This window comes from Chanos chanos, chromosome 2 (assembly GCF_902362185.1).
Source record: "Chanos chanos chromosome 2, fChaCha1.1, whole genome shotgun sequence".
In the NCBI taxonomy this organism is placed as follows: domain Eukaryota; kingdom Metazoa; phylum Chordata; class Actinopteri; order Gonorynchiformes; family Chanidae; genus Chanos; species Chanos chanos.
The window spans coordinates 50,573,964-50,583,440 of NC_044496.1; the positions used below are offsets into that span (position 1 = coordinate 50,573,964).

The 9,477-nt window shown below is 40.8% G+C and overlaps 1 protein-coding gene and 1 pseudogene across 1 annotated transcript; both read right to left on the bottom strand.

Moving 5' to 3' along the window:
• Positions 1-215: 215 nt before the first annotated feature.
• LOC115805017 (actin, clone 302-like) lies at positions 216-1,542 on the bottom strand (annotated as a pseudogene).
• A 234-nt stretch (positions 1,543-1,776) lies between these two features.
• On the bottom strand, positions 1,777-6,786 carry smu1a (SMU1 DNA replication regulator and spliceosomal factor a). The gene is made up of 12 exons (XM_030764762.1): positions 6,698-6,786; positions 5,955-6,165; positions 5,584-5,736; positions 5,264-5,374; positions 4,761-4,889; positions 4,543-4,662; positions 4,285-4,401; positions 4,003-4,130; positions 3,302-3,428; positions 2,943-3,110; positions 2,443-2,595; positions 1,777-2,208 (listed from the first exon to the last, which is right to left on the bottom strand). Exons 1-12 carry the CDS (start codon positions 6,721-6,723, stop codon positions 2,110-2,112), a joined length of 1,542 nt encoding a protein of 513 aa, XP_030620622.1. The 5' UTR covers positions 6,724-6,786; the 3' UTR covers positions 1,777-2,109.
• Positions 6,787-9,477: the final 2,691 nt, after the last annotated feature.

Here is a 9,477-nt window from a genome sequence, read left to right on the forward strand (position 1 = left end):
CTATTCAGGATAATTCCCTCTACTCATCTTAGATTGACATCTTATCGGTACTTTTAGTATTTTCCACCATTTTTCTCTAAAACGAAACAAGAAGCATGACATTGACTTCGGCCGATTTTATTTCCTCAGCTGTGGATCGGGTTTGCCTGCCAGTGTTTTTGCTTGTTTTTGATCTTTTTAGTCATGCGCAACGGATTCTGCGTTCATTCTCCACGTTAAACGAATTTTCGATAAATGTGAAAAGGTCCTTTTTCCTGGTAGTCTTTCTTTCGAATCCACAGTGATTGAAATGATTCGAGAGACGCAAGAATTGATCCACCAAGCCATACTGCATTTTGACGCTGTTCAGCCGCAAGTATTTCGGTTTCTGCACGAGGAGAAATTAGGTTTAGCTCGTTCTGGAGGCGCTCAGGAAATCCACGGAACTTTGTGGAGCCACCGCTTAAAAGAATATTTCGGAGCATGTCGTTCTTCAGTTCAATGTCACACCTGTTTATACTATTCATCACCATAGTATGCAACCCTGGCTCACGCGAGTCCACAGCATCCGGATGAAACAGCGCTTCAGGGCAAAGAAAACGTTCCTTTCCTAAATTTATGGAATTTCCATCTGGAAGTTTATACTCTACAGTGGAATTCGCTGTGTTTAATATCTCAGAGTCAGTATTGATTGCAATATAGCAATGTTTAGCCTTAATATCTTCAAGTATTTGAAATGGTTGAGGGAGCACTGTTTGGCCCTGACTCCCTCAGTAGCTTTATTAAATATTCGTCCAAGACGTGTCCACCATAGTCTGTCCTGGAAATACAGCTGGGCAGACAGTAACCATTGTTTATGGGAACAACACTGGAGTACCCATGTCCGCATTCCAGTACCAGGCCCGTTGTCTTGCCGTAAGAATACATTGAAAGGATTGATTGATTCTCGATATTCATGGCAGGAGCATTGAAAGCTTCAAACATAATTTCTGCATATTTTTCCCTGTTAGTGATTGGACTCAGTGGAGGATCACAAAGTAAGACCGCGTGTTCCTCACTTGAAATACTCAATGCTCCGTACGCCTCACGCCAGAGTTTCTCCATGGCTTCCCAATCAGTGATGACACCATTACTCACAGGATTAATAGCGAGTGTGTCATCTCCGTTCAGGGCCGCCTTTCCTATGAATCCCTGTTTATGAACTAGAGCTCCGTGACGCGTTCCACCAACTGCACTGCGGATGACGCACGCCGGCGCTTCATTTCCAGCGAATCCTGCCTTCAGATAAGCCGTTCCCACATCAATAACAACTGCCTTGGTGCACTTCACTGTTGTTTTCTTACTTTCATCTTGCTCCGAACGCTGCTGGTTAGACTGGTATGATATCGTTTTTTTCTTTGATTTCGACCCACCTGCTTTTGGAGATGGCGCAGTAAGTTTGGAGGTGAATGACTCTGGCTTCTCTGGGTTATCATTTAGTCTCACCAGTTTTGCGACTTTAGCAGGGCCTGCTTTAGGAAAAATCGGATCCAGAAAAACTTCACTGGACTTTTCGTCAGTCATAATTCAGACACCTTTCGATTTTACAGTGCTGACGACTGCTTGCTTTGGAACGTTTCCTCGGAGAAAGGAACAATACGAATATTGTGATGCGCATTCTAGAGCCCCCTTGATGTTTTTTTCCTGAACTTTTCAACTCGACTTCATATTTCAAGGGAATTAGCATTCTACTATAATCTGTATGACGACATTTCAAATGAGTCAACTTATTCGTAGCAATACAACTATTTTGGTCAAATGTGTTTATTGAATACAAAAGGCAAAGAAATAAATGTAAAATGTATAAATCATGAAAAATATTCAAAAACCCATACATAACAGGCCTAAGTTACTGATGAGTTTGAACAACAGTCCACTTAAACCCACACCTCTGTTTATTAGTAATAATTTTTAGATCAATCAAGCATTTGACCAAATAGGAAAAAAAAAGAGAGGAAAAAAAACTACATTTAACTACACTCAAAAATATATACATAAAATTTATGAATCAAAAATTTTGGTGTTATTCCAAGCCTAATCTGACCAACGCAACAGAGAGACCACACTCAGACAAAACCACATGTTATAAGTTTAAGGTTTCCAGAGTTTTAGCAGGCCATCTTCACTGTATGTGCTGATAAGGTTCTGGTGTGGGTGATGGGCAATCCCAATCACATCCTTCTCATGGACCTGTAAAAGCACAGAGACACAGCACTCAAACAAGAGTTCACTAGACTACAGGACATGACCACTTCTATATCTGAGCGGTGAACACAGATTCCTTTTTCACATAGTAAATATACACGTCTCAGGTTACATTTACTGTCACTCCAAAATAAATGTTACGATCAAGGGTGCACACGAAAGGCACAGAGAGTGCTGGAGAACAGGCTAGAGGAGTCTATCTGGAGAACAGAGGCCTACCGTGAGTGTTCTCTCTAGCTTGCCGGTGACTGTGCTAAAGCAATAGAGCACAAAGTCTTCTCCCACGCAGTAGATCCATTCACCTCTGGGTGAAAGCGTGCAGCAGACGAAGTCTCCACCCTCTCTCTTACCGGAGCTGAAGCTCCTGACAATCTGAAGCGAAGAAGAGTAGAGTGAGGAAGAGGAGGTCATTACACTCAGTGTTCACCATATTTACGACTGAAACTTTACAAAAAAAAAATCAAACCTTAAAAGTGTTATGAAAAAAAGTTTTCAGAGAGAAGCATGTGAGAGAAGCATATGAGCTTTTTCGTTGGACGAAACCCTTCTGTGAGTTGAATTTGTAATGGTTCTTTACAGACACTGGACACAAATTGCGATTCAAACTGCCATAACATGACATGAAAATATCGAGCCCGAATAGAGAAAATATACATTTGTGGATCCATGAGACACTGGTTAATCCACGATGGTGGACTGATGATGCCAATGGTCCTTACCTGACCCTGCATGTTCATGATGACTACTGTGTTTGAACGGTTGCAAACCACAAAATGTTCAGGATTCTTGGGGAGAAGGATCACATTGTTCACTGTGATGTCAGTGCCTGCAGAGGTGCCCAGAGACTTAAAGGTGTTGGTGCACTCTGTGGTCTTCACGTTCCAGATCTGAATAAATAAATAAATAAATAAATAAAAGATCCACTTTTTGTAACTCTTTTGATTCTGTGTTCATAAATTCAGTATGCATATTCATTGCACAAATATCAGGTCTTCTACATTAGCCAGAAAGGTTTTTTTGTTTGTTTTTTTTTAAACTTTGACTTTTATGTTTAAAGAAGGTTGCTTAATGTGTATACCTTGACAGTGCCATCAGAAGAGGCACTGATGACGTGGTGACCGTCAGGCGTGAAAGCAGCTTCGTTGACAAAAGACGAGTGCCCACGGAACTCCTTCAGCGTCTTTCCAGACTTAAGACCATGAATCCTATTGAGAACAATATCAACTTTTTCAACGAATGTATATTCACTTCTTATAAAATCATTTTTTTTGGTCTTTTCCTCGGCATGGCACGCCCGGTTCTCAAAAGTCCCCTCTGCAAAACGAGGCAGCGATCTCAGTTAAGATGAATGAGACTAGCGCGTACATCCTTTGTGAAGTACAAACAGCAGAATCTTTTCGTACCACAAGCTGCATAGCATTCTCAAACAGTGTAACAAGCTTGGAGGAGAGTGCTATTCATACACTGATACCACAGCTACATAGGTTACAATTAGTGTCCGCCAAAAAACTGTGATTGTGACACACTTTAAAACTTAAACTACGAGTATTTTTTTGTTTAGCGTAGATTACTGGACATGGATCAAACAAATTTCCATCCGAGTACCTTCCTATAGCAAAGGACAAGGATGTGTTACACTGACTGAAGGTGCTGAGTCATCCTTCAACTACTCCAGAGGTTTAGCAACGATTTGTATTTTCCCTATGGCTTTCACGATAAGAGGACACATACAGCACAGAACAAACAGGCCAGACATTGTAGATTTTTAATAGTGCTTACCTGATGGTCTGGTCAAAAGAAGCGCTGAGCAGCTGACTGCTGTCCTTACAGAAACTCAAACAGGTGACACCTTTACTGTGAGCTCTCTCAAAACGACGAAGGCATTGGCCGCTCTGGATCTTCCACACCTGTCCATCAGGAGAGACATTCTTCTCATAATCACAGATTTGTTCACCACAATTATAACTCTAAAACAAATCAACTGACTTTAAATTAGAAGAAAAAAAAACCCCAAAAACTTTCATTTGGATGCTAAGGTTTTTTTTTTTATTCCAGACAGACCTTGATTTTGCCATCCTGAGCTCCAGTTGCTAGCATTTCTGTATCTCGACTAAAACCCATGCACAGCACTGCATCATCCATCATCATAAAGTTGTCCTGTGCCTGGTATTTCAGATCCTGTAACACAGAAAACATGTGATACAGATGCTAAAATAAAAAAACATCAAACATCTGCGGTTTTAAATTGACCGTGTTCATTTATAATCATTGCTGCACTAAATGAAGTATGTCTGAGATGCTGTCATGCTGTGAGAATACCTTTCGGATTTTGCCTGTGGTAAAGTTCCAGACCTCAATAAAGCCATCCACAGAGCCAGTGACCAGATACTGACCGTCGGGAGAGAAGCGCGAGCACTCTACGTGAGACTTCTGACCAAACTGTAGATACACAGATACGAACCACAAGCCATGTATATTAAACATATGGCACTCCTCTGATGTTTGAGAACATCTCTTCTTATGTTGCAGCGATGTACCTTAATGTGTCGGCTAAGTTGAGTGGGGAATCGTTCCTCCTCCACATCCTTCACTGCAGCTTTACCTCTGAACAAGTCAATAGTCATACCAGGCGGTAGGAGACCCTGGTGCTGCTGCCACTTCAGAGCCTGTGGAGCAGAGACTCATTAATGAATTCATCTCTACAACATGACATGTAATATGATATAAAAATGATCTAAGCAGACAGCAGGGTCATTTTTATCCGTTTCCATTTTACTTTCATGCAAATTTGACTAAGTAAAAATACTACCGCACAGTATGAATGGAGGTATAGCATACAGTACAATACAACACAGAGCAAGATTCCTAAAATAAAAACCTTGTGGTCCAGAGCCCTGCTTGTTTCTGTTGATGTATATTTGAGAAACGTGTGTGCACTCTTTAGCCAATTAGAAACTTCAGTATTTGGTTGACAGGAATATCAGCAAACACTGGACATTCAGGACCAGATTTGAGGGAGGACCAGAGTTGCATTACTCACTTGTCCAAGCAGAGCCATGAGACGAGAAGGGGGCACCACGCTGACCTCACCAGCCAGAGCCTGGGCGATTGCTGCTCTCCGTTTCTCTTTACTGCTGCCATCCGGATATGCCTGCAGAAACCAACTAAATTCTCACCAGTTCTCACAGAACACAAGACACGAGACAAGGTATGATCACGTAAAAGCTGTGGAAAAGTGGCAAAACAATGGATTTGAAACGATGAACAACAACGTGCACACATTATCAAATACGATCATCGCTTGTATACATAACGTCCTTTGCGCTGCGTCTCTTCACTTTTTTCTGATCAGTCACTCACCTCCCGGGGGTCAAAATAGGAACGTGCCAGCAGGTTCTCCAAATGGATGTAGCGCTCAGGCTGAGTCTGCTTCAGCATGATCATGGGGTCTGTTTGCCTCAGTAAAGACCTGGCCGCTCCCAGTTCTCTTAATTCAATCAGCTCTAGAACCACCTTAGAACAACATCACCAACAGGTTAGCTGAACAAGCGCCAGTTGTAACGACTGTGATAACACATACAGTGCGATTAGCATAATGTGTCCTGTACATTATGACACTCATCGTTGGCCATATTCTCGGATTTAAACAAAATCCAACGTAAAAAGGGGGAAGGGTGAGTTCAAAAACAGTGCAGATGACAATACTGATGCTGACTTAGTTTTGTTCTTACCTGCTCATACAAATCGATCAGGGTTTTGTCTGGGAGCTTTAGAGACTGGATGGCCTGCAACACGGTGTCCCAATGACCGCTGTTTATATCTGCCACAAAACTCTCGATACTGTCCACTGTATTAAGAGACACTGTAGTTTCCTCTTGAAGGGTGGCAAGTGTGCGGTGCAGATTGTTCTCTTTCAAATACTGCATGATCAGACGAACCACGCTGCAGAAATAATGACATGGCTTTAACTCAACTGGCTGCTCTTCCACAAACCAACCAAAACACATTTGTATTTCAGTGTTCACAACTGAGAAATCAACAAAAAGAGTCGGCTAAAACGCTAGAGAGAAACATTGTTGAACCATTTAAACTATTTCACGCACGCATGAAAATTATGTCTGTCCAGTCCACACTATGTTTAACTGACATGATAACTAGTTAGCTTTCCTAGCTAACATTATTAAGATAACGTAACGCTGTATAGGCGATACCAGATCCACACTGTGTTACTGCTAAGGAGCTAGCGAAATTGTGAAACAATTGAAATTCCAGTCGATAAAACTGCAATTTAAATGCTGCATTGCTAAAGATCATCTGTGATGGGGCGGGTTTTCGAAAGCTGTCGACTATAAGGCCTTAGCAAGAATGCTAATGGGCCTCCTGTTGGAAAACGCATTCGGAATAACCTTCCTATTTAAAACACAGAAAATAAAAATACATAAACACGCAAGTAATACAAATTTGGTAGACGTACTCCGCAGATTCCACTTCCAGAGACATGTCTGGGCCTTGATAAATCAACTATGGGTTGCAGACGAGCAGCGTACACGCACAGCAGACGGGTCAACAACGGTTCTTCTTCTGTACTGAGATAAGAGGAGCGAACACAAATTCGCCTCATACTGCCACCTTCTGGTCATGGCCTCAGAATAGTCCTAGCAGACAGTTATTCTTTCTTTCAATCTCCCGCCCCCGACAACTGCATTTGACTGGACGTGGTACACGCATTACATGAAAATGCTGGTCACAGAAACTATTTGCGCTGAGAAAAAAAGAACATTCGTTTGATGGTTTATTGACCAGCTCCGTCCTTTCTATTGCGTTTACTATACTGCAGTGTGATATGTTTAATCACATAGGTTTTTGTGTTTTACATTTGTTTTACACGAGGTCCTTTCTGTCTTTACCACGAGAAATATGGCGTTACTTGCAGTCGGCATTTTATTTGATGATATAACGGCTTCCTATGAGGCAAAGTACTTTCATTGCACCGTTCACTGATCAACTCAAAAACGCTGACAATACGACAAGTCTCGCCAGTCACGTAGATCCTGAAGCATGGAAAAGTACTGGCTACTCTAGTCGCTGCGCATGATTCAGTCCAAGCCACCAAGACGTAAAGTTTTAAAATGGAAGTACTGTGTTTCAAGAAAAGTACTTGAATACCGTGAAACTTTCACAGTGAAAGTGAATAGCACAATGAGTAAAATGAATGCTAAGTATGGTCAAATGAAATTCAGTGTTTAGCACAACTAAATGTTTGCCATTCCTAAGTGGGGGAGGGGAATTTACAATTCTTATCCTTTAGGTTTAATTTTGACCACTTTGCTGATATATAAACAGAACTGACTACTGGATCAACACGTTTTCTTGTGTCAACATACTTTATTGAGGTCATGATTTTTTTTTTTAACAAAAACGCTGACGTCCTTTAATGTAAATCTCAGCCTGGTGGTCGGACATACATACGCTAAACGTTGTGATTAAAGACACTTCTCCTAAAACATCCTTTATGTGTTCTGAATGGATAGCTGAAGGGTGTGATCAAACAGTTGTTTGATCTGGAAAATTCCGGCATTTCCATTGTTTACCAGAACTGACATTTTGATGATACCGTAACATCTGTTGTGTACATGCGCAGACAGGCACTGCACCAAAGTGAAAACTAGTTCCGGGCTGGAAAACCGGTCTAAACCGGACTGACCAGGGACTTTTCACTTTTAATCACATATTCTTCCGCAGAAGCGTCTGTAAACGTGACGTCGTTGTTATTGTTCAAAAATACCTTTTGCCTTTTACATTAATCATTGAATTACTCTGTTTGATATTACCGGGCGTTGATTACACAAAATCCCAAAAAGCATTAGCAAATAGATGAAACAAAAATTATGAGTATTTACTTCATTCTAAGTACGAGGCTGATATACCTAAGTCTGTACCTTCATGCTGTTTTTCAGACTATTTCAGTATTGTCTTTCTTTAGGTCTATCTTGATTAAGAGCTTTCTGACAATGAAGTTTAAAACGATAGTCATTTAGGAGTTCAAAAATGGACAAACTGGAGCTTCTCTGCTTAACGTTGCTCAGCTCATAAAAATAAATGAAATAAGATAAAATACAAACACATTAAATACGCGATATGATGTATTTCCCCCCAACATTTAAAATAACTTTTGTTGTTGTTGAAGTTTGTATAGAACTATTTGTTTCATCATCGCGGAAGGATTTTTCCACTGACGTAAGCACACACGCCCTATAAAACTAGATGCCTTCGCTCTACGTGCCATTCTTGGGCGATACTGGTAGGAGGTTGTTGAGGTCATTTTGTGGTTGTCATGGACTTTTCTTTTACATTGTTGCAATAGTTTCGTCTAGGATAGTGACGTTTCCTTAAATTCTTATCTCTTATGCCTGGGGCAACGCCTAAGACGGCTTCGGTCTTTTACTTTTGTACGTGATCGTGAAATTTAGTTGGCTACTTTCGGCAGACGTGAGTTGTGGCAGATTTTTTTTAAAGAGAAGAAATTTCAAATTGAGGTCGTTTACTCACTTTTCTCACACATTTTAATTAGAAAGAAACGTAGTGTTTGCTTTCTTTTTGTTTGATTGCTAGTCACGTACGTCTAGGCGCGCCTGTTCTGGCGCAGTTGTAGATTTGCCATCGTTGTACAAGATTGAAACTAGTAAGAATTTATTGAAATGCCTTTTTAACAGTTTGAATTAGTGATGTCGTCGTATTTGATCTTATTGGTAGTTTTTGTTAGAAAAAAACTCAACTATTGTGCTATGACAGGAGTAACGTAAATAGAATTTGATCAGAACGAAGAACTAATTTGAAATCAGCGACTAAGTGCTACATGTACGCTGGCAGAGAGCAGATTAACCAGGCAAAGGTCGAGCATTTTCCAGAAGAATCCGTAGCTTGCTAGCCGTTCTACGCAGTTACCTTTACAAATGGCGTAGTCAAAATGGCGTCGTGGGAGTGTCAGAAGAGAACTCCGCCATTTAAAAGCTATAGTGCTTTGTTTATGGCTCAGAAGAGAAGAGAAATGTTGCTTCGAAGATTTTTTTTTCTTTAAATGAAGATTAATTTATTTGGAAGCCCAAGATTAGCTGTGTTGTAGCTAATATAAATGACGATTGAGACCAAGAATTTTCTGATCAACTAAGCCTTATCGTCAGAGCAGCAAGACCAAGACCCTCAGAAGAGAATTTCTCACAAGGCTATGCAGTTTCGGTCAGGTTAGCCTGTTAC